Below are 24,942 nucleotides of genomic sequence, written 5' to 3' on the forward strand. Positions count from 1 at the left end.
AACTGGACATTTGGAGTATTACCACGTGGTACTTCAGAAGCAGATCCTCCCCTGTCCCCGGAGCTTTTTGTTGCTGCTTGCCTCTGACGGTAGCTGTTTGTCCAATGACTTTTCTAAGCTAGTCTGCAAACACTGTATTCTTCATTGTATGTGGTCACTCACATCTGTTCCCCTTAGCTCGGTGGTCAGTGACTTGACAGAGGTTCCACTAAACCCAACAAACCAAAGAGGAAACAAACACCCTTGGTCCCTGCAGACCGGCCCTGCATGGGGGCACTCCTTCAACATTTGGCAAGGCCGCCTACAGCTCCACCTTAGCCTTCACTTCCTGCTTGCATGGAGTCTAAAGACCGGCCTGAGGTGAGCACTGAGGGTCTTCTCTAGTCACTTCCGAGCCTGCGTCCGGCACTGCGCAAGTGAGTGGCCGCCTACATACCCCGAGACATGGGGGTCCCTCCCAAACCCTCAGTCCCCCCCAAACCCTCAGTCCCCTGTGTCTCCTTCCCAAACCTCTGAGCTTCTTGGAGAGGAGAGGAAGAGGGGAGGTGCCATGTTGTCAGGCCTCCCTCCCTCCCTGCGATGCTCGAGCCTCTGAACCGCAGGCAGGGCTGCGACTTCACTGCCAGTAGTGGGCGAGACTGGGGGCGCTTTTGTTCTTCTTTATATTTTTGTGCAATTAAAACAAGTAGCCATTTGAAGCTCTTATGGTGAAAGACACGTGCGTACATATATCTGTAAAAGCAGGCTGCACCCAGGGCAGGACCATGTCTTCAAGAAAGACAGACACGTGAGGTGCTGGGGCCATGTCCAGCCAGCGGTAGAGTCGGTCAGTTCCAAAGGTCCCCGGGCCCCCCCACGCTTTGAGAGGGGCTGTGGGAACATCAGGCCACACTTCCAGGATGGCTCCGGAAGCACTGCTGGGCGCCGAGCAGCCACTGTGGCCCCTGGCGGTGGGGCGGGCATTCAGCTGGGGCACCTACCTGAGGTGGGGTCTCTGAACCCTGATCCCACACCTGCAGGATGGGTACCAGTGCTATGAAGGGACACCTCAGGGGCAGCTGTGATAGCCTGGCCCAGAGCCCGGGGCCGGTAGAACCACAGCCAGCACCAGCCTCCACGCTGCCTGGGCTGGAGCCACCATGCAGCCCGGGGCGTCTGAGCTGGTTCTCGGCACAGACAGATTCCTTGACAGGGAGACACTGAGCAGGGCTCTGCTCCGACGCCGTGGGCCCGGCCAGAGGCTCCGCCAGTTCACGTGGGGGTTCCCGTGGGGGTTCCCATGGGGGTCCACGTGGGGGCCGCCTGGACTCACCTGGATCAGGCCAGCTGCGGGGTTCCGCCTCTTCTCAAAGTGCTTCTGACGATGCTGCTCTTGAACTTTCAGGGCAAAGCCAGACCCCAAAATGCCCTGCAGGCCACTGGGATCAGATGGCGCCCCAGGGACCACAGCCCCCCCCACCCTTGCCTGCACTCCTGGCTCTGCCTTCCCACCTTCTCAGCCCCTCATCACCAGGAATCACCAGGAGACAAGCTAAGGGGAAAGACTTGGGCTCACAGGAGCCTGGCAGGGCCTGCCCACACGGAACACACCTGGGCCCAGAGATCAGTCCTCCTGCCCTGGTCTGTCCACGCTGACGTGAGTGGAGGGGTGAGGCCCAGGGTCACAGAAGGGCCACCTGGGGAGCAGCCCCACTGGCCACCCCCGACCCTGCCCGGCTGTGGGTAAGAGTTATCAGAAGCTCCTCGGCAGGAGATGGGGTCCCTGGTGCCCTGGGACCTGACGGGGAGCCGTGTCGCCCCGCAGCACTGCTCCTGGTAATAGGGCCCCTCCTGGCCCAGCCCACTGGGCTGGGGGGAGCTGGCAGGTGTGGGTCAGAAGGCACAGCTGGGAGAGACTCAGAGCCCCCGATGGAGCCTTGTGGGAGCTCTGTCCCCACGGAGGTGCCACCTGCAGCTGCTCGGGGGCTGGGGGCCTGCTGGGAGCCATGTGCCCGCCTCACGTCACTGTGGTCCCTGGAGCCCGAGACTCATCCCCAGCAGAGGCAGGAGGGGCAGGACTTACAGCAGGAAGAGCAAAGAAGGAGACACCGATGAGGGTGAAGGTCGCTGCCAGGAGCCTCCCGTTCCAGGTCTGGGGGTACTTGTCCCCGTAGCCGATGGTCGTCAGGGTGATCTGCGGACAGCGGGGCCTGTCACTGCCAAGCCGGGCAGTGGCCGCAGGGAGGCCAGGGAGCTGAGCCGGACGCGCCTCCTCCTCCACCCCAGGGTCTACACAAAGGGCTCGCCCGCCCCCCTGGGCAGCTGGACAACCCCCCCAACTGCCCTCACCCCTCAGCAGCCTCATCCCAACGCTCCCCCTCCCTCCATGCCGGGCGGGGGTCACTCAAAGGCTCTGCTCCTGCGTGTCGCCCAGGCTGGCAGGGCAGGTTCACTGTGGACAGAGCAGCGGCTCCAGCTGAGCTCAGGCCAGGTGGGTGGCCAGGAGGCTCGCAGAGAGCAGGGCCTGAGAGGGGACAGTGCCCAGAGGGCCCCTCCAGGGACACAGAGAGGGTTGTGTGGGGGCCTTCAGAAGGCGGCTTGTAAGCTGAGGCCAGAAGAGGAGTGGGAGAGGGCTGGGGGAGGAAAAGGACCTCTCCCTGAGGTGTGGCGGGCAGTGCGGGCTGCCCTAGGGCGATGGAGGGACCGGGAGACTCGGCGTCCAGGGGCCAGCACCCGGGGGCCAGCGTTCATGGCCCACACGCAGGAGGCCGGCTTGAGAGGGAGGCAGTGGGGGGACTCCCCCAACACCAGGGAGCCCCTCCAAGGACCACAGGCCTGCAGAGCAGAAGAAAGGGGGCCTCAGGCAGGAGGCTTCCCAAGAATGACAAGGATGGGAAGGGGGCTGACCTCATCCTGTCACAGAACAAAATGAAATCTTCCAAGTGTGACGTTCACAGTGGGGGCCACGGTGTAGGTGTGACTGGGGAGCGTGCAGGAGGGGCCGGGCTGGGGAGAGGGGCACCAGCGGGGGTTCCACGTAACACTCAGGCACTATTCGGCATATTAAAATTTTGGATTCAATTCTTAAATATGGGAAGGCCCTCAGGAAGCGCAGGCCGTGTCACCAGTGAGGGCAGACTGTCCAGTCAGAGCCTGGACCTGCAGGGAGCTGTGGGCTGTGGGCCCCAGCCTCAACTCCCCTCGCCTGCCCTGTGCCCAGGCCCCTGACCACCCTGCTGCCCACGTGGTGAGATAGAAGGACACGGATTCGAGCCTTGTGGCAATTAAAATGACCACAAGTAAACTGCATTCTGCTTAAACGCTGGGTGGAGGCTGGCATCTCTCTTCCCAGCAACTGGGTTTACAGCACCTGCCTAGCGTCACAAGGTCATCATTTTCTGAGCTGGGTCTGGGGTCCCAGAGATGATGGGCTCTGCCCTCCTAGACCTATGGGACCCTTCACGGGCCTGGTGCCCCCCAGGCGGAGTGTCCAGCAAGCCCAGGAAGTGCCACAAAGGAGGGGTACTCGGGACCCCCCACATGGAGGCGTCCCTGGAAACGGCTGAGAAGGAGCCAGGCTGACATCCATTCAGCCACTGGGGTTGTGGCCTGTGGGGCCCAGCTCGGTCTCCAGAGGGCACTCTCTGAAAACACGGGGTCCCCACTAGGAGCAGGAGGGGCCCAAGAAGGCTTTTCTCACAAAAGGCCACTAGCACTGGTCCCCGGACGGGGTGGCCATGAGCGTGGACCAGAAGTCCGGGGGCGGCCCTACCACGCTGGGCAGGGGCAGCCGGGAGGTTGAGCTCAGGGAGCCAGGGGGTCCAGTTCCCCTTTTTCAAGCTCTCCTGTCCCTTCACATGACGGGCAAGGCCGCCCCTCCTCCCCTCCAGCACAAAGGTCACACAGGTGTCAGTAAGGCAGGAAGGTAACTGGCCAGGCTGCGCACGGGACCCCCGGGGGCCAGGCCTCCCTCCGCCCCACATGGGCCAGCGCATCCCCACCCACCCTGGACGAGCACCGCCACCGGGCCTCTTGGTCAGGAGTGGCCAGCAGGTGGCCCCCGAGAGACGTCTCCAGCCAGGTTGGCCAGGGAGAGTCACTGCACCTCCTGTCCAGCCCAGGGAGTCGAGGGCACACCCGGGGGGAAGGGGCAGACAGTGGCGGAAGGACCCCCGAGGGGCCGTGCCCAGCGAGCCCTTCCTCACTGCAGCGCGGCCCCACTCACCAGGCCCCACCAGAGCGCATCTGCATAGGTGTCGAAGTGGTCGTTCTCCCCCTTCTCCGCCAAGTACACCAGAAATGAGGCCAGGATGAGGCAGAGGAAGCCGATGTACCAGGCGGTGACCAGCTCCTGGAAGAGACGGCCACGTCACAGCCGCTGGGCCAGCGTCCAGCCCTGTCTGCCCCTGGAGCACTGAGGCCCCGCCTGCCTGGAGGCCTGCTGGGCTCCGCGACGCCAGGGCTTCAGGGGGTGGACGCCCTTCCAGAGTGCCAGCCACAGAGCCCCCAGCACCCCAGGGCCAGGGCGGACAAGAAGGGCGGCTGGTTTCCAGTCCTGGCCCTGGGTTGTCCAGCCTCTGCGCATCTCACACCTGGGAGGGCGGCGGGGAAGGATGGCCCAGCGCCACATCCACCCGGCTTTAGGTGTGTGGTCAGGTGGCCACCAGGCAGTCAGGCTGGAGAACCTCGGGATTGTGGGGACCCTACCCCAATTTCCCCGAGCCTGGGGGAGACACCTCAGTACCTCTGGGGACTAACACCCTCTCTGCTCTGCCCACCAAGCCCTAGCCTCAGGGCTCAGACAAGTAGGACAGTGGGGAGGGGGTTGCTGGGCCAGTGAGCCCACCCAGGAGCAGGTGGCCTCGGCACAGCCTGGCATGGCAGACAGGGCTCCTTGGAACACGGAGGCGGAATCTGGACAGGACGTGGGCCTGCAGCCACCTCGTGGGTCCCCAGCCAGCGGCCACTGCAGGCTGCAGCCTAAACGGGCAGGTAACTGGGAGTGCCGATCAAGCACACCCAGCCAAGCACACGGCGAGCCAGTTCCCATGGGGCCAAGTGGACCGGGCCTGGCAGAGAAGCTGGGGAGACCGTGGTGGAGTCAGGGGAAGACGCCTGGAGGAAACAGAACCTCCCGCCCCGCCCGGCAGGGCCTGCCGCCCTCGGCGCAGCACTGGCTCTCACCTTGCTGTGGGCGTAGACCACGGAGCCCAGGAGCTTCCAGGTGCCGCCGCGCCGGTCCATGCGGATCATCCTCAGGATCTGCAGGAACCGCAGGCTCCGGAGCGCAGACGTGGCGAAGACGTTGCCCTGGGAGCCGGCGGCCAGCACCGCGATGGAGGCCACGAGCACCATGATGTCTACGGGAGACGGCGAGCGCGGGGTGAGCCCGGCTCCGGGAAGGCGGACAGAGGGGCGCACATGAAGTGCCGGCCTGGGCACAGCTGCCCGGCACCTTGGCTCCCTGCACTTCGGCCACGCTAACCACGGGCTCGATGCCCAGAGAGCAGGCTTCCACGAGAAGTCGGTCACGGGGTCCCACCTGCCCCTCGCCCCTAGAGCCAACACGACACCCAGGTCCTTCCCAAAGCCGGGGTCCAGCCCAGCCCCCCCACCCCCGCCGGGCCTCACCGATCACACAGAAGGGCTTCCGGGCAAACTTGAGCCGCCCCCTCCAGCCGCGGTACCGGCAGCAACAGCCCGCAGCCCAGATCCGCACAAAGTACTCCACACCAAACACCACGATGGTCACGATTTCCTGCAGGGGAAGCCAAAGCTGAGACACCGCCAGTGCGCGTGCGGGGGCCCCTGTCCTGTGTGGCTGGTGTGCAGGTGGGGCACAGAGGGCAGAGCTGACGGAGGGTTTCAGGTAACTGCCGAGTGGTGGGGCCCCCAGGCCTGCGGTAGCCCAGAACAAAGGGCAGGGCGGGGGGGGGGCCCCAGAGGTGCCCCTGGAAGCAGGCTAGGCCTCCCTGCGGGCCAGCCCCTCCATCGCCAAGAGCAACACCAAGGTTACCCTGTGGTTGCCATGGCGCCTGCCCCTACCCGTCATGGGGCTGCTAAGAGCATAGCAGCTCCCAGCCCAAACCCACACCTGCTAGGGAACACCCCGCCCCCTGAGGTGGAGAACGGGAGGTGGGAAAGGCGGTGCGGACGGCGGTGGGGGGGGGGGTGCCGTCAGGCGCTGTTACGACACAGGGAGGGGCCAGGACCAGGCTGGAGCAGGACCAGGTGCTGCGGGGGCTGGGGGGAGGGGCGGGGGGGCTGCTGACCTGCGCCAGCACCGATGTCAGGACGGGAGCGGGGGACCGAGGGCCACCAGGCTGGAGCCGGAAGAGCAGGGCCCCCGGCTGCAGGGAGGACGGTCTGGGGATGAGAGCAGCAGGGGAGGGGGACAGGCTACGCCCCCCCCGGGGACCCACCAGGATGTAGAGCGCGCCCTCCGAGCTCTTCTCGTACTCCTTGATGGTGGAGAACACGGACAGCACGAGGCAGGAGAAGACCAGCAGGAATCTGGGGGGGCGGGGGGGCGGGGGGTCAGCCAGGCCGGGCCCAGAGCCGGGAGAGCCCCGGGCAGAGCAGAGGGGGACACCAGGCAGCTGCCCGGGCCCACAGCGGCCACCTGGGCCTCGGCTGCCTGCCGGGGAGCCCACCACGCTCCCCTCTGTCCCTCGTCTGTCTGGCTGCAGCCCTGAAGACACGTGCTTCGGGAGAGTCCACGGAGCTCTCAGAGCAAACGGGGAGCACCGCCCACCGGGCTGCCCTGGAAACAAGAAAGGCGCAGACCCCACAGCCCGCCCCCGCAGAAGGCACCCATACAGGCCCAACCCTCTCCTCGCCCACAACCGGCTCCTCCCCAGGCTCAGGAGCAGTTAACACCAGCTTCACACACACCAATCCCAAACGCCCAGACTGCGTCCGCAGTTCCTGACTGACGGAACTGAGAGCCGCTGGGCAGCAGGAGTGGACTCCGAGGCCCCGTCCAGCATGTCCCACCAAAGTGGACAAGGTTAGGCTAGGGTCCCAGGGAACAGAGCCCCTGAGGGCTGAGAACGGGGTCCAGGGCTCCTGAGAGGCACAGAGCACGTGGTGTGGAACACTGGACAGGGGCCCGCACACCACGCCCCTCCCACATCTTCACCGCCCAGGACACCCTCATCACCCCAGCTCCACTGGCCCAAGGAGGCAAGACCACCAGCCTCCCTGGTGGAGACGGGGGATGAGGCCCTTCAGAGCCACACGGCACAGGCCAACCCAGGGGCAGCCACAGCGACACGGGCTCGGGCCAGCCCCGCCCTGTCCAGATGGGCATCCTGCCGGCACCACCGAGCGGGGGCTCGACACCGAGAACTCCGAGCCTGGGAGGGTCCAGGCTCCTCCAGCAGCCCTGCCCACATGCCCTGAAGAGGCCTGGCGAGCAGGCCCAGAGAGAGCCGCCCCCACGGGGCCAACCTGGTGCCTCCCGCCTCCCAGCGCGCCCCCAGCTCCCAGGCAGAGGCGCTGGTAGCGGATAACAAGGGCCGCTGGAGCAGACAGATGCACGCAGGGAAACGGTCACATTTCAAAGTCGCAATTAATTTCCTTTGCTCATTAGCCAATTTATCCTATTAGCTGAGTCCTGGGAAAAAACGTCCAGATATCTCGTGTGCCTCATGCGCGTAATTCTCTGCCTGGGGGTATCTTCTCCCAGCTCTTGGTGGGAAGGAGCCCACGTGCCCAGAGGGGGCCTGCCAGGGTTGGAGGAGACCCCGGGTTGTGGGTCAGGACTCCGGAGGCCTGGGCGGTGGGAGAGACTGACAGGATTGCCCACTCAGGGGGGCAGCTGGACCCGGCTCAGCTCAACACTGTGATGCAGGAGCCCGGGGGGACGCATAACCCAGCAGGCTTCCCTGCAGAGGTGCACACAGCACTGCAGGGTGAAGGGCTGGTGGGCATCGGGGAGAAGGGACGGGAGCTCCTGGCAGAGCAAAGAGCAAGGCGGGTGGCTGGGCGTGGAGGTGGACGGTGTGTCCAGGACCCTGTCGGGGAGACTCAGAGTCCAGGGCTGTGCCCATGAAGGCCAGCGCCTCGTGTGGTATAAAACCACTTCCCTAAAGTCAAACAGAAAAGGCCCAGGTCCCGAGGTGACCAGACCCTCTCTCAGCCCTGCTTCCCGAGGGCAGCTCTGACCAGCATCTCGGAACATTCCAGAATGACCCAGCCACGCTGTACGGAAGCGCAGCCCTTCCCAGCAGGCAGTGGCCAGGATGCCGGGCACCAGGCCAGCAATTCAGGAGACACACCCACAGCTGCAGCCGGAAGGTCCCGTGGCCAGGGGGAGGAGGGCTGGCTCCCGAGAAGCAGGCCTGGGAGACGGCCCCCACCCAAAAGTGCCGGAGACACTCCAAGATTTGTTTCTGCTGTTTGGGGACAGATGGCCACAGATGGCACGTCCTGGTGGTGTGCAGTGGGGGCAGCAGGTCAGACACTCGGGAAGAGGCCGCCCGCCCACTCGGACAAGAGGAGGAGACAGCCAGGCAGCTGCGTGCGTCCCTGTCACCCTGTCAGGTCCCAAAGCGGAGACAGTCCCACGGGCACCCGCATCCCCACCCACGCCTCTGGGCCCCTGCAGGTCAAGAGAGGAACAGCTCCAGAGCATGGTGGCTTCTCGCCACCCCTCAGCCACTCTTCCAGGCAGCTGAACGACGGGAAAACCTTTCCAGACCTCCTCCTGTCGCAGGCACCACAGTGACCAGCGCCCAGCCACCTCCTGGACCCGAGACCTCTGGTGCTCGCACCCATTTAGAGACGGGGCAGCTGAGGCTACAAGAGGCTGGTAGGGGCTCTGCCTCTGGCCTCACAGACCCTGAGATCAGCGTCCTCAGTCATGGGGACACTTCACTGGGGCCCAGCCCCACTGGCTCAGACCCCAGCATCGCCCTCCCACGGGACAGTAAGGGTGACCACCCACAGCTCCGCAGCCCATCAAGGGGTCACCCGCTGGAGTTATGTCGGGGTCCTGGCTCCGCCGCTTCCAGGAGACACTGGGGAGTCTGAGCCAGGCAGGGGCCTCCCTGCCCAAAGGCGACTGGTCATTCTGGGTCCTGGCTGCTGGCAGGCTCAGGAGAGATGGACCAGAACCCCCTTGGGAGAGGAGCTGGGCAGATGCACAGGGGACACCACTGACACCACCGGGGGGTGCTGCATGCTGACCCACAGGCCCCAGACGATGGGGGGGCTGGTAGCCTGGTCTGCTCCCTCCCCAGGACAGCTAGCTGAGGCGCTCCACCCGCCCGCAGGCTGGGGGTCCCACCCCTCAGCTGCAAAGTAGGGGCTCTGCCTCTGGCCTCAAGCCCAGCACCACCTGAGCATCCCCCCAACACCCAGACCGAGGCCTCGGGGCCCTAGGGGAAGGGTTCCCAGGCCCTCCAACCCAGGAACTGTCCAGGCTGTTTCAGGAAAGAAAGGCGGGGAGGCAGGACACGGTGGTTCTCCTACAACCGAGGCTAATTATGAAAATGAATTCAACATCAAGATGCTTCCCTGGCTGCGGTTGCCAAGGAGACAAGCAATTCAAGCAGCTGGTTCCCAGCCCCAGATTCCAGGGGCCGAGATGGCTCAGGCAGTGGAGCTGGGAGGAGAAGGACCTCAGACCACGCTCACCTGAGCAGCAGGGAAGGCAGCCACCTGGAGAGCGAACTTCGGCCAGAACAGCCTCGTCCCAGGTGTGCTCCAGCCAGAGCGCCCAGTTCACAAGCCCCAGCACTGCAGGATCCACAGCAAACAGACTGTCTTCACCCACAGCAGGACAGACCTCAGCCAGGCTTCAGGAGGGGCTTCTGCCACCTGCACTCTGGGGGAGGTGCACCCCTCTCTTAAAACAGGTGGAGGCCCGGCAGGGTCCTGAGTGCAGGGATTCTGATGTTTGGGGAGACAGGTGGGGAGGGGCCCAGGGAGGCAGGAGGTGACGGGAGGGACGGAGGGTGGTGGAGGCTGGACGGACGCCAGCCAGAGGAGACCCCAGTCAAGGCCTGACAACACCCCACACCTTGCGGCAGGCAGCCACTGCCACACCCGCAGTTCCTGGGGTGCACTGTGAATTCTGCCTGCCCCTAAACTCTCGGGAAGGGCAGCCCCTGCCTCAAGAGACCAACCCTCTGCTTCTGGATCTCCCCCTCCCGCCCCCCCACATCGGACTGCAGGCAGTATTTCTTTTCTAGAAAAACCTGACAAAGCCTCTGCCACCTTGTTCCCACATCTGATGCCCACTTCACCATGGGGGCGGGGGGGCGCCGGGGACGGATGGCGATGCAGCCCAGGCGGGGACAGAGCGCTGGAGGTCGGTGCCTCAGCCCAGACCCCCCACTCCCTCCAAAGGCCAGCTTGGGAGAGGGCAGGGGTCATTAATCTCCCTTTACGTATTTAAGGAAACAAACCTTTCACAAGCAACTGGCAGGGTTGAGAGGAAAGCAGGGCATGTCACCAGCACCACTCGCTCACCCGGCCCCCGGCCGGCAAAGCTGGGACAGGAGGGTGGGGAGAGGTCCCCGACACACAGCACCACCCGCAGGCTAGAATCATGACAACCCTGCAGACAGGGAGATGCTCGTCCATTTCACAGATGAGAAAAACAAGGCTGTAAAGCAGCTCACCGTGACCCCACGGGGTCGAGCCTGAGCACCCCTTCCAGGGGAGGGGTCTCCCCACAATGACGCCCATTCCAACAAGGCTGTGTCTCCCTGGGGGCCACACAGCCCAGGAACCTGAGGGAGATGGGAGGGAGAAGCAGCCAGTGCGAGGCCAACCCGGTCCCCTCAGGTCCAGGCCCACACCCTGCTCCCCAGGGAACCTCCCGCTGCATCGTCCATTCTGCGGCTGGCGCTGCAGCCTGGAATCTAATTTCACCCCCTAATAAACTGCTCTGCCCCCAGGACCCACTGCCACTTCCAATCTCTGGGAGCGACGGGAAGCCTGGACTGCTGACGGCTGCTCCAGGTGCAAACCAGATGCGAAGAATCACACTGAGATCCTGCCAGGGTCAGAGGGAGCAGGAGGCCACATGCCTGAGACCACCATGCACAGACCCCTCTCCCAGAGCCCATGGTCAGCCCACCCCCAGCCCACTGCAGCCCGTCCCTGTCTGAGCCTGCTCATCGGAGAACCCCCAGAGCCTGAGGGACCCTCGTACACAGCAAGTGCTCAATAAATGCCTCAGACCCGTAGGCCTCCACCGACGGGCCTCACCTCCATTGCCCCACCCCACCCCCATCCTGCTCCAGCCCCTTTGCCAGCTGGACCCGAGGGCACATCACGTCTGTGGCCTTTCCACACCAGTTCCCCCACCCAGCCCCCCTCTCTCCCCACACCCAGGGCAGGAAGGCACACTCAGGGGGCCCCTTGATGACCCCCACTGGCCAGTGACCTCCGAACAGCCAGTGTCCCCCAAAGCCTCAGCCATGAGTACTGTCCAGGACTGGGGGCTCTGGTGGTCTGGGGTCCTAACCTCCCTAAGCACCAGTCCCTAACCGTTCACCCACCAGAAGCTCTAGGTTCACAGGGACCCCCAGCCCCACCTTGCTCACTGCAGAACCCAGACCCCCCAGAAAGACCGGGCATCCTCGATGAAGCTCCAGGTGCTCGGGAAGTCACAGGGGGTGGGGGGAGCTGCCACCGGGGCCGGGCCTGGGTGGGGGGACTCAGGGCCCTGGCGGCGGATCTGCTGGCTCAGCACACAGTAAAGCCACTTCCCCAGGCGCCTCCCACTCCGTCCGGGAGACATTGCTCCACCCGGGTGATTTGCTGTCCACTGGTCACCTGTCCACACGCAAACTGTAGAATCAAAGGCTCACCTGCGCACCCTCCCCATCCCACACCAGAGCCCACTCACACACATACCGGGCAGCATCGGGGACCTGACCCCACCATACCCATACCCTGGGCTCTCCCTCTGCCTCCCACCCCCACCCTTCTCAGAGACAACAGTACCCCCTACCAGGCTCACAGCCCCCAGTCAGAGGTCCTCCCTCCCAAGGGCTCACCTCAGCTGTCCCATCCAGTGTGCCCCGACTGTCACAGCTGTCCAACCCCCATTCCTGCCACCTGTGGCCCCCACCAACACTAAGACCACAGGAAGAGTGCCTGCTCCCCTCCTGCCTATTTCTGGGCCTCACCAAGCCAGCTTCCCTGCCCCAGGCCCTTTGCACCTTCTCCTCCACCACCTGGAATGTTCTTCTGCCAGCACGTCTGTCACAAGGCTGCCTCCTCCTCCTGTCCAGGATTTACCTTCAACGTCACCTTCTCTGAGAGGCTGCCCAGCCCCCAACTCTCTTCAGTTTCTCTCCTGGGGCCTCAGCCCTCCTAGTGCCAGCACCCTCCTCGCCCACTCTGTCCACAGGCCCTCAAGTGCACGGCCAGAGCCCACACACAGCAGTGCCCTCAGCTCGAAGGCGTATACCCACTGGACAGTTCAGGAGTAAGGAGCCAAGAAGTGGCCATGGACAGGAGACCTGTGTCCCAATGAACGCAGAGGCTTCCAAAGGCCAGCCTGGAGGTCCCGAGACCAGGAGGGCACAGCCGGCCCCGGGGGGCCTGGCCACATCTGAGCCCATGAGGTGGGAAATGCAGCTCATTAAAAACAAGGCTGCAGTTCCACAAGAAACGCTTGCGTGTGTCCGCACAGGAACCTGAACTCCCACGTCCACAGTCTGGGCACCGCAGACCGAGGCTGAGGGGCTCGGTCATCGGCAGATGAGTGGTGGACTTGGGGGCCCGTCCACGGCGGAGTGCAGCTCAGCCTGAGGGGAGTGAAGCACCGACACCCGCCACAACCTGGATAGACCTTGGAAACGCGATGCTCAGTGAGAGGACACAGACACGCCGGGCCACGGGGCATACGACCTGCTCACATGAAAGACCAAGAACACAGAATCCGGCTCCAGGGGCCGGAGGTGGGGAGACAGGGGCCTACAGGGGCCGGAGGTGGGGAGACGGGGGCCTACAGGGGCTGGGGCACTTTATGGGGTGAGAAAAAGACACCTCACTGGGAACACACTGAATACCACCGAACTGGCCACTTGAAAATGGTTCCCTGTGTGTCCCGTGCACTTCACCTCAGGTACAGGAAAGAGAACGGGCCAGGCCGCTGAGGTCTGAAGCAGCAGCCAAGCCCCGCCCGCCTGCCTGTGCCCGGCAGTGCCCCCCCCACAACCTGGGCCCTGGGCCCCCTCTGCGTCGGCACAGATTTGTGTGGGAAGAGCCACCACCTTCCCCCAGACGCCCCGCCCCCACCCCCCCTGCCAGGGGGCCTGGCCCCATCCTGGGGCGGGGGTGGTCTGTCCGGGAACAGTCCCAGCTCCCCCTCGTGAAGCCTCAGCACCAACACACGAGGTGGCCTCCTGCGGGGAGTGGGCAACCACTGGCCAGTCGGTTTCCTGAGCTGGTGGGGGAGCACCCATCCCATGGTCTCCTCTGGGCTCTGTCCTCATAAGCCCCAGTTTCCCCTGGCCCCGGCTCACTCTGGGGGCCCGTCCTTGGGTGTGTCTCCCTGGCCTGCCACACACACCCCTGACACAGGCACCTTTTAGGTCCCTCGATTGCCCTGCCCTGTCCGGAGCTGGCCTAACCAGACCAGCACGGCTGACTCCTGCCCCTGCAGGTCCCACAGCCCCGCCCTGCCGGGTCTCGGCCCTGCCGTGTGGAGCCTGCCCAGGAGCGGGGTTGGGAGGGACTCCCCGAGGGCAGTACTGCTGTGGACAGGCCTCTGCGATCAGGATGCGATTACAGAGCTTGTAATTCACTGTGCAGACACCAGTTTTCAGGGGGTGCTCTTCCCCCAACAAGGGGGTCCATTTGGGCCACACCCCTGGCATCTAACATCCCCTTCGTGAGCACAGGAACTCACGCAGGTGCTCAGGGCCCCCAGCAACAGCTCTGCTGACCCAGGGTGCCTCACAGACCTACCTCCCCCATGTCAGTCTCCCCCAGACTCTTTCTGAAGACCCTCCTAGTGCTTCTCTGTCTGGCCCACCCCCCAGGCTCCCCAGCTCTTGGCTCACTGGTCCCCTAAACCACTCCCAGTGTTCTCTGTCTCCACTTACATGCTTCCAGCGACACAGGGCTCACCCATGGGCAGGACCTCGTTTTAACAAGCCCCCTCCCAGGGCAGCCCTGGTCCTGACCCCGGGTGGCCACCAGGCATGCTCTCACTCGGGGGCCTGCCCCAGGCCAGCACCCACTGCCGCCATCTGCTCCCCAGCTGTAAGCCAGCGAGGGCGCAGGGTGAGGGGTCGGGGACAGGCCACCTCGTCCCCTGCCCCAGGGAGCACCGGGAGCCCTGACGACAGAGGCAAAGCCAACACTCGCCCATGGGCGGCCCATCTGATGCCACAGCACGTGGTTAACACAGAGGAGGACAGCAGAGTCTGAGTTTTGCCTCCTGTAAGGAAGGAGAGATGGGCACAGACAGTCGGAAACACATCGGAACAGACAAACGTTCCCCCTCGGGTTTTCCATGTCTTCCCCGTTTCCTGCAGTGGACATGTATTATTTCTGAAATCAGAAAAGATAATAGAGCACAACCGAGCATTCTCCTAAGAGCCATCGTGCCCCCGCTCAGGCTGCGCAGTGCTGCCTGCCCATCGCGTGGGCCGAAACACTTGCTTTCCATGCACACAATATTAATTCAGCTCTCAGCTAATTAAACCGCACAGACCAGAGGGGACCATCTTGGAGAACCCTAATGAGGAGGGACGCGTCCTGGGAGCACAATGGCTGAGTCTGGAGATGGAGGAGTGGCCGTGCCTGGGTGTCGGCCCCAAGAGCCCTGCCCCGTGCCAGCAGCAGTGGGCCAAGTCCCAGCACTCCCTGGGCCTGAGCCCCCACGGAGAGACGGCTGGGGGCTTGTGCTCAGGACCATGGCCAGCGCCCGGCACGGCCCTCCCCTGTGTCACCCACCTGGTTACACGACCCGGCCCCCCACCCCCACCCCTGCCACAGGCTGAGCTCCAAAACACTCCCCCTTCCTGGGAGCTCTGGGTCTGCCCTGCCCTCCTGCCGGGGGCCCTGCCGGGGGCCCTCCCGGGTGGTGCCACTACATCCCACATCAGGCTCACCTCTGGGGTGAACAGGCTTCTAACCCCCCGTGGATGTGGCCAGGCTCCTGTGGTGACCTGTCCACTGACTGGACACCTGGCTCAGGGCTCTGCACGGATCAGCCAAGTGCTCACTGCGGCTCCTCCCACTTCCACATCCCCTCCTGGTGACCCAGCTTCCTCCCCTCAAAACCTGGGGTCCCAGGAGAAATACGCCTTTCCCTCCTACAAACACTTCAAATATTTTTTTCCAAACCTAAATGGAAAAGCAAACTCAAAAGGTCAAGACTGAGGCTCTGTGGAGGGAAGGGGCAGACCAGACAGGGCCTGGAGGAGGGTGGGGCCTGGGCAGGGGGCTGCTCGCAGCAGACACCAGAACAACCTGAAGGACACTCCCTGCAGGCCAGGCTGCCTCGGGCCCTGGGAGCTGTGACCCGCCACCACCACCAGTGAGTAAGGGATCTCTGGACACACTGTGTTTCCAATCGCTTCCAGGAGGACTTTCTGGAACCAATGCTGTTTTGTACATTTACAAAATTATTCCGGGTAATCCAAAAAATTAAAGACCTAATTTTATTCAAGCCAGTAACTGGTTGAGCCCAAGGATTCTCAGCTCTGAGCACGTCCCAGAGACAAAAGTCAGACTCAGGACTGAGAGCCTGGAACCTGGGCCCTCCCCCCCGCTTCCCCAAGTGGAGCCACCGCGGCCCCCAACCACCACGGCCTCTGCAAAGTGCTGCCGGAAAACTCCGCCTGCCCGCCTGCACCCCCTCCCTTTGGCCAACTGCAGCTGCTGGGCAGTGGGGCTAAGGCTCTGGACAGCCGGTGGCTGGGGAGCAGTGAGAGCCCCGTCATGCACAGGTCACCTGCCCCGGACCAGGGGTCTCCCCACAGTGCTCGGGGCTGCTGAAGAAGGCGCAGCCCCCGCGCTGCACCAGCCACGCTGCAGAGCTGGCGGCCTCGCTCGCCAGCGTGTGGTCTTGGTTCGGTTACTGTACTGGCCCACCTGGGCCCACCACCTCAGTGTCACAACACCTGGCGGGAGGCAAGTCACCGTCCCTGTTCTCCACTGGGCACCATCCTGCCTGTTCTCGTGGGAACCCCTCTCCGTGGCAGAACCCACACTTTGCCAAGCCCAGGCCTTCACAGGCAGGGATGCTGGGGCTTTTGTCCCCCGAGGGCCCTGGCTGGCTGCAGAGGGAGCCACACAAGCTCACCAGCGTCGAGGTGGGGGACATGGGCCCTGCAGCCGCACGAGGAACGCAGGTCCCAGAGCGGCCCAGGCAGGGCACGTGACCCTCGAGTATCCAGTCCTGTTTCCTCCCAGATGAATTAATAGCATGATGCGTCCCAGCTTCAAGCAACAAAGACCCCGGTCCTCCCTCTCTAATTCCTGACCGGTCTGTTTGCTGACCAGCCCCGGGCCCCTCCCTCCAACTCCGTGGCTGTGACTGTCTTAGCTCAGGTGAGGAACAGACAGGCCTCAGAAGTAGTCATCTCTCTGCCCCGAGCCTCTCCTGCAAGCACCCACCTCACCACAAGGGGTTTCAGGGGCTACATGCCCCTCTTTTTCCTTCCTTGGACCTGACCCAGCTGGCCTGGCCTTGCTGGCCGGGGGCCCATGGCCACGCCACGAGGACGCTGCATGGAGCAGGTGAGGCCCGTTTTTGGAGGCCGCCAGAACTGTCAGCAAACCGCCGTGGAAAGCACGGCGCAGATCCAGCCTTTGGGAAGGAGCAGCCCCACCGGCAGGCGACTCCCACGTGCAGGGGCCCACATGCACCAAGTCACCACACAACAGCTTAGGAGAGAGGGGGTGCTCACGGGGACACAGCCCACGTGGAAAGCTGACGTCCCCTTTAAGGTCTAGGGCACCCACTGGTACAACCCGCCCACAATGGTGGTTTTCAAGCCAAAGCCATCCCGGCCTCCCTGCTCGGAGGTTCAGGATGCTGGGGCCGTGAGTCCGTCAGCTGTGGACAGAAGGCCTCTCCCAAACCCAGGCAGCCATGGAGCAAGCAGTCTCCTTTAGGAAAACGGCCAGGCCCCCTGGGCAAATGCACAGCATCAGACCGGGGCCCCGTGTCTAATCATGAGGTCCAGTTAACAGCAGCCCCAAACCTCTCCATCCAGGTCCTGCCACTGGCCGACTGGACTGAGAACTGGGTGGGGGCAGGCGGCCCAGGGTGTTGTCCAAGACGCACCAGCCTCCAACCGCCTTCGTCTGCCTTTCTCCCGACCAAGCCACAATCACGCAGACGGGACGATGGCCAGAAGCCCCCAGAACACCACACACACCAAGCGTTGAGCGAGTCACAGGAGGCCAGCATGGAACTGTCCCCACGTCACAGACGAGGAGATGCGGGCCCCAACTCGGAAGCCCCGGCAGAGGCAGAGCCCGTGGCCCCCACCACTCACCATCCTCTGCCACACACGCCCTCTGAACCGTTTCCACTGGTTATACCCTCACATCGCACCTCGCGGGGGGCGTGGGAGTGAAGAGGTGACGTGTGTCACTGAAGCGCACACCCAGCAACGTCCACCCAGGGAGTGCCTGGCTTACGCCTACGTTCATGCTCCAGAATGCTTCCCGCGTCCCAGCTGCAAGGTAGCCTGGGCACCACTGTTTGTCGTAACCAGATGTCGGCACACGCAGTAACAAGATGCCAGCGTCCTCCCGGTGCAGCATCCAGCCCAGAGTCCACCCACCAGCCTGGCCCTTCAACAGGCTCAGCCCGGCCTCTGGCCCCTCCCCTCCCGCCCGACCTCCAGGAGACGCTCAGGTGGCCCAGCACACCTGCTGCGTGTCCCTCCGCGATATTCTATAAAGAGGTTCATCTTCCCCGTGGTCTCCCCTGCCTCCCCCACCTTCTCACCTTCCATAAAATGCCCAAGAGCCCTCGTCCTCTGGACTCTGTTCCCTCTCCAGGGCGTCAGAGTGTGCCTCCTGGGGGGTGGAGGCCAGCCTTGTGGCTCTCGGTGGCAGGGACTCAGGGCATCCTGTGAGTGACACTGATACACAGGCATGCTGGGCCTCCGTGGACAGGCCGGAGTGCAGAATTGACAAGGTCTGAAGATCATTTACTGACTGAAGCAAGCTGGGGAAACACCGCCTTGAACACTCTACCGACCACTGGACTCAGCCTGCGCTCTGGGAAGCGATTCGGTCTCTTCGAAAATGTTCCGGGACTTACGCCTCTTCAGAGGCTGTGCCCGCGCGGAAGGCCTGCTTCTGAGTCTCCACGGAGACCCGCTTTGACGTCTGACTGATTTCCAGCAAAACAGAGGCTGTCTCTGCCCCAGTCACCACACCGTCAAGAACTGGGGCTCTGGCCTGCCCCGTTGCCTCGAAGACATGAGACTGCCTGTGGGATCTGCTCCACAGTGTAGTGAGACACAGTGATGCAGGAACAGCTCACGGTTGTGGGGGAGAAATCCGACAAGGAGGCCGAGGTCTCCAGACAGCCGGGACAGCCTGCTGAGCCCAGGTTTCCCCGGAAACCACACCCTCCCCCTGCTTTCACCTTTGGGGAAATTTCCGTATGTCTCTCCAATCAGCAGCCACTTCCTCCCTGGGGCTGTAGGGAGGTCTGGGACCTGAAAGAAGGTGAGAATTCAGCCGTTCAGTCTCCAGTCCCCTGCTCGGAAGCAGAACACCCGTCGGCAGAGACCCTGGCCACTAGCCTGAGCCCACACTCACCCTCAGATGCGGTCAGACCAAGGAAAGAGCAGCCAGCACGGGGGCCCCGAACTCCGCCTCCCATCCAGGCTCGCCTGCTGGGGCCAGAAGGTGAGCCGGGCTATGGGACCCACGTGGGTCGTCCAAGGCCACGCAGGGAACTGGAGCAGGGCCCTGGGGCTCCAGGTCCCCATCCCACTGCCATGACCACAGCTGCCCAGCAGCCTCCAGCCATGGGCCCCCGATATGTCAGCCTCCAAAGACGCCCCTGGGTGACACGCGAGGATGGAAAGGGTTTGACGGACCAGCCCGGGGTGGGGTGGGGGACTCTCAAAGGCCAGCAGTCCAGGGGGCCCCAGCCTCCGGGGGTCAGTCCCACCCTCTGCTGTCACCAGCACTTTCCATTCGGCCTACTTCAAACACGGTTTCATCCTGACAACTCAGAGTAGTTTTGGGATGTTGGAAACGTCAATTTATCTGCACCCCAAGCTGCGCCCCTGGGCAGAGACCCCTCTGGGCACCAGTAGGCAAATCCGGAACTCGACCGTCTTGGCCTCGGTCTCCCCACAGCGAGCGAGGGCCAGCAAAGTAAGAGACGCCTGGGCCCCGCACACGGCAGGCCCAGAGCAGGTGTCGGTCCCTCTCCCGCCTAACTTGAGACCCCCCCCACCCCCGCCTCCGGGGGTGGACTGACTGCCGCTCCCAGCTCCCACCTGCGGGCTCTCAAAGGAGCCTCGAGGGCTCTCCTGAAGCAGGTGAGTAACCTAGGAGCCCTGTGTGCCCAGACACGTGTACCTAGGATGGTCCGGGGCCTTTTCTGTGGCTCACACGCCCTTTGAGAAACTCATGAAAACCGCACCTAGAAAATTCTCTGTAAAGACGCCTGGTCCTGAGATGCACAGACCCCAGAGCCCGGACACCTGCCGCAGAGTGTGAAGGGTGGGCGGCGGGACCCTGAGATACACCCTTCCCCACCCCACGTGGTCCAGCTCCTCGAGACAGGGCTCCCACCACCACTGAGGACGCGAGCCTGTGCCCCAGAAGCCCACCCAGGTCTGGGTGCGCACTCATGCAGGCTGGGGCCTGCCCCCCCCCAGAGACGGCTTTGTCTCCAGCCTGGGCAGAGGAAAGAACCCTCTGGGGGCTGCAGGGCAGGGAGGGGTGGTCTGAGCTGTTTCGTCCCTGACTCAGGGAAGTCTCCCGTCTCCAGAAGGGCTTCTGGAGAAGCTCACAGGCGAGGGCGTGATGGCCATGGCTCCATGCCCAGAGGCACGGCTGCGGAGACAGCCCCCCGCAAAGACAGGAGGCCTGGTCTGATGCCCACCAAGCCTGGGGGCCACTGGACGGCCGCCTCTTCCCCACCTCTGACAGCTGCTGCCCCTGGACCCACTGGGACACCCAGAGAGCCCGGCACATCTCCACCTTCCAGAAGCCAGGCTTTGGTGAGAAAGGCAGAGAAAGGTGGCCTAGGAGGGGCCCCCAGCCCTGGACTCTAGTCCCTGCCCCCACCAGCTTCCCCAGGCCCAGCTCAGGAGGGACTTGAACTTGCTTAATTAAGGAATCAACAAACCAACCAATTGATGCAGATGTGGGCCAGCCCATGCAGGGTGGGAGTGGAGGGTGTGGGTGCACAGGGGAGGCCACACCCTCTGGGACCAGCACAGGGGCAGTAGAGGCCTCCTGGGTTGGGTGGGCTGGACCTAGGGACAGTGGCCTGGGGAGCTGGGGCACAGCCGATGAGCAAAAGAGCAGGACAGAGATGTTGCTGTTCAGGGAGAGACCCCGGGCCAGACCTGGGAGAGTGGAGACCCCACGAGGTTCACCTCCACAATGCCTTGGGAACAGGGGAGCTGTGCCCTGCTTACTGCCACTGGAGCCCCCACGCAGCAGGCCCTTCTGTCCCGACTCAGGGACACCCAAGGAGGAGGCAGCACAGACCCTACACGCAAAGGCAGCTGCCTGATGCACGGCCACACACGCTCTGTCCCCGGTTCCAGGTGCTGCAGCCGTCAAGACGCAGGACGCACAGGGAGGTGGACCACTCAGGCCCAGGCAGGGAGAGGCCACACAGACGGGACCCAGGAAAGGCTACCATCAGGGACATTCACACCCAAAGCACGAGTCCTCCAGCAGCCATGCCACAGGCCAGGTGGGGTGGGCTGTGGGGGCAGGCTCTGTCTATGTACTGGAGGTCACCTCGGGCCAGGTCTTGCCTGACCAAGGAGACCCCTGAGCCCCAGCCAGGCAGGGCAGGAGAAGGCGGGAGGAGGGCCATGGATGAGGAGACACAGGGCTCTTTCAAGGATGCAGGGCACACCTGGGCATGCCTGCTTGGGAAGAGCCAGGGCCACCTCCCCGGGGGCAGGCAGGAGCTGCCACTTTGGTGCCAGGGGAGCCCATGCCTCTCGGAACTCCCAGGGTGGCTCAGCGCTGGGGCTGGGGACAGTGCCCAGGGCTGTGGTCGCTCCAGCACACCCACCCCGCCAGCAGCCTGGCGTTTCCCTCCCGGGTCTCCTCCCCCATTCCACACAGGGTCTGTCCAGAGCACACACTGACAAGTCACAGGCACACTCATGGGGCACACACCCCCTCACCCCAGGGTGGGCACCAGGTCAGAGCCGGTTTCCCAGAATCCACCCCTCACTCCCATCCCAAAATGCCTCTTTCATACAAAATGGCCGAGTCCCGGTCCCAGTCTAGCTGGGATGGGAGAGAGCGCCTGCACGCTCAGAGGCTGTGCACGCCAACGGCACAGGCGCACATGCACATGCAGCGACTCCTGCACAAATGCCACACACACAAACACCCATGTGCACACAACGCCTGCCCGAGGCCACCAGCCCTGCCCCAGGAGCCGGGAGTTCCCTGAAAACCCAGCCTGAGGACACTGACAGCCCCTTCTACGGACAGGGCTGGTGGGCCCCAGGACGGTGGCACCCCTCCTCCTGGAGGTCTGCTCTGCCAAGGAGGGGATCCAGAGCCCAGAATGTGCGCAGGGGTGTCAAGCATACACCTGGTCCCCAGCTGGCTGCTGCAGAGAGGGGTCAGGGCTGCACTGGGTGGAGGGGAGAGTGGGGGGTGCAGGCCTAGCCAGGGCTGGATGCAGGCACAGGGGGGCAGGATGGCCAACTAACTGCCTTTAGCTTAGGGCTCGGCAAGTAGGACCCCTCCCCCATGTCAGCAACCCAGAAGTTCACCCCAGATGGAGAGTGAGAGGTTTGGGGGGATGGGGAAAGGTAGGCCAGCCCCTCCCCCATGCTTCCTTCCTTGGGGGAGCCCATGTAGAGGGGGCCCCCCCAGGAGTCCGGATCCAGTGGCAGGACAGGCAGCGCCGCCCTCCCTCCCAGGCTGGCCTTTGTTCGGTGCAGCGGCCGTGGGGAGGGGCCTCTCGGGCTGAGGAGGGGAGGCTGGGGCGCTGCACATCTCCCCATCCTGCGGGGGAGGGGCTGATGCAACCCAACCAGGCCGCGGGCGGGGGAGGGGGACAGGGGCCCCTACCCCGACCTAAGAGCCTGACCCCAGAACTCCTTCTAGCCAGATATCTCCAAAATCGCTCTCCAACCTCCTCCCTTCGCTTTAACCATGGGACCCCAGGCACACGGTGTGACCGTGTGACAGACGGCGGGCCCTCATGGCCCGCGGCTGCGGGCCGCCAGCAGCCGACCTGCCCGGCGGTGCCGCACGACCCGCGCCCGCCGCCCGGCGGGTGGGCACTCACACGTAGGCGTGGTAGATGAACGCCCAGCCGCGCGGCCGCTCCAGCACGTTGTAGAGGAAATTCTGCAGCTTGCGGTAGAAGGCATTGCGCTTGGGGGGCTTCCCGGCGCCCGCGCCGCCCGCGCGCGGCTTGCTCAAGATGCTGCCGCGCTTGGGGGCCTCGGAGCCGGCGATGAGCAGCGCGCCGTCCCGGGTGGAGTCGGGCGCGCCGGGGTCCAGCCCCACGAAGCCCACCTTGAGCTTCTTCTCCCCGCTCGGGCCGGGGTACACGCCGCCGTTGCGCGACTTCTGCACCATGGTGCCGGGCGGCGCCCGGGCGGGCACGGGCTCAGCGAGGGCGGTGCGTAGGGGGCGGCGCGGGCCCGAGCCCAGGTCCCCAGCCCGGGAGCCGCATGGCCAAGGCGGCGGCGGCGGCGGCGGCTCCGCGCTCCTATGGGCCCCGGGCCGCGCGCGGGGACGCTGCGGCCACCTCTCTCCGCGCTCCTGGGCTCCTGGCCCGAGGCCGCGCCGGCTCCGCCCGCCGCCTCGCCCCGCCCCCCGTTAACCCCTGCGCTGCCGTGCTGGGCCCCAGGAAGGAAAGGGCGGGAGGAGAGGGAAGAGAGATGAGGGAAGCGGACCCCTTCCCGCTCCCCGGACACCTTCCCGCTCCCCGGACACCTGTGCCCTGACGAGGGAATCGGCCCCCTGGTCTCACCTGGGGTGAGCAGCACCGGGCAAGCACACTGCCTGAGCAGAGCCCGCAGCTCTCTCTGGCTCCCCAAGCGGTGCCAGGGCCCAAGCCCTGTTGAATTCTTACCAGCTGGGCCCTGAGACTGGACACCTTGGAGTGAGGCAGGTACCAGCTCTTGCCAGGCTATGACCCAGCCGCCTGGGGACAATATGCTCTTGGCCTCTAGATGAACCAGGCATGAGGACCCCCAAGACCCCAGACCCGCAGAGAGGTGTCTGGGGAGAACCTAAGAGGTAGCCTGAACTGGGCCTTGAGGAAGGCATCTTGGAAGGGAGACAGCAGGGGCAAGGCGGGCATTTGCAGAGGTCTCTCGGCAGGGAGAGGGGCAAGGATGGTCAGAAGGGCAAGGCCTGAGAGACTCACCCCTGGAGGACCTCGAAGTCTTTGTTCTGCAGACCCCAGAGGGGCCTGCCACAGGAGCAGGGAATTGGAGGGTGGGTCTCAGGCAAGGCCTAGGCCTGAGGCCAGTAGGGACGCTGGTGCCACAGTACAGGACAAAGGAGGGCAAGCTCTGAACACAGACGGCAGGCTGTCCCCTTGAAGGAGACTCGGCAGAGCTGGCCTCCCCTAGCCATGGGTTTCCTGAGGGGTCGCTCTGGACCCTGCTGCTGGAAGGCCAAAGGACCCTTTCCTCAGCCCCTGAGGGGTCTCTGCACACTTGATGCTGTCAGTGCCTCCCCTGTGCCCACGGGCGCCTCCCTCTGCACACCTGGGATGGTGCTGCCAGCAGGTGCCCCTCCTGATGACATTCAGCCCCTTCCCACATCCATCCGGCGTTGTGGGGTCTACCGAGAGAAAGGCCCTGCTGAGCAGCTGGTGCTGCCCCCTCAAGTAACTCAGCCACCTAAAACAGTAGGACCCCTGGCACCAGGGCAGCTGTGTTGTTTGCCCTTTGGTTTCCAAAGCCAGTAGCCTGGGCTTTTTTTTTTTTTTAATTGGGCAGAAAACATAATGGTCAATGCAGGTCACCTAGAAGGTTGGGGATGGACTGCAGCTCATGCCACACACATACCTGTGCACACAGGTTCGTCCTGGGGCCACACCTCTGACCCCCAACTGCCTGCCTCCATGCCTGGTCACTAGCTATGATCATCAGCATTAGGTAGGTTTGCCCCAAGTGGTTGCAGGCACCCCCACTGAACCCAGGCTGAGGAAGGAGGTGCCAACCTGGTCAGTTCAAGGGGCGGGGGTGGACCTGGGTTACAAAAGGAAAGAAGGGACCACTGGGTCCCCGCACATGCTGGGTCTACATGGGGAGGAGGCACGTCTGGGGGACACTCACATTCAGTCCTCAGAAACTGGACATGCAGATGCCACAAGGTTTGGGCCATCTTGTCGTACTGAGGAGGAGCCTTCCAGACCCCGGGGTGCCACCTGAGCTGGGTATGGTATCTTCTGGACCGTGAGAGCCCCTCCCCAGGGTTGGATGGGAGAGCAAAGTGGGCCCATGGTTAGGGTGGTTCACAGAGGATGAAGGTGTCACTTTAGCTGGTGCGTTGAGACAGGAGCAAGGTTTGGGCTCTGCATTCTAGGGCACTGAGCAGGAAGAAAGAGGAGGGGGTGTCCTTGAAGCCTGAGGGGCCCCTGGCTACCTTCAAGATCTCCTGGGGGAGGCAGTGCTGAAAGGGACCCCTCACCCAAAGGCTGGAAGGGGACCAGGCTCAGGTGCAGGTGGCCTCTGCCTCCCTGAGCCCCCGCTCACTTGTCCCCAGTGGCCTTGGCACCAGCAATTTTGCCACATCTCTCAGGGGTTCTGGAAGGCAAGCCTG

At 64.0% G+C, this 24,942-nt stretch overlaps 1 protein-coding gene across 5 annotated transcripts in view; it reads right to left on the reverse strand.

Annotated features, from left to right (window-relative positions):
- Positions 1-22,878, reverse strand: part of KCNQ2 (potassium voltage-gated channel subfamily Q member 2) — a 50,106-nt gene extending 27,228 nt beyond the window's left edge. For all 5 annotated transcript variants that reach the window (XM_032461581.1, XM_032461582.1, XM_032461580.1 and 2 more), the window contains exons 1-7: positions 22,445-22,878; positions 6,402-6,492; positions 5,611-5,737; positions 5,164-5,339; positions 4,205-4,330; positions 2,063-2,173; positions 1,313-1,408 (exon numbers count right to left, since the gene is read on the reverse strand). In XM_032461581.1, coding sequence (XP_032317472.1) covers positions 1,313-1,408; positions 2,063-2,173; positions 4,205-4,330; positions 5,164-5,339; positions 5,611-5,737; positions 6,402-6,492; positions 22,445-22,740 — 1,023 coding nt within the window. In that variant the 5' untranslated portion in view covers positions 22,741-22,878. The remainder of the gene's footprint in view (positions 1-1,312; positions 1,409-2,062; positions 2,174-4,204; positions 4,331-5,163; positions 5,340-5,610; positions 5,738-6,401; positions 6,493-22,444) is intronic.
- Between the last annotated feature and the right edge of the window lie 2,064 nt (positions 22,879-24,942).

Source organism: Camelus ferus, chromosome 19 (genome assembly GCF_009834535.1).
Source record: "Camelus ferus isolate YT-003-E chromosome 19, BCGSAC_Cfer_1.0, whole genome shotgun sequence".
Taxonomy (NCBI): Eukaryota; Metazoa; Chordata; class Mammalia; order Artiodactyla; family Camelidae; genus Camelus; species Camelus ferus.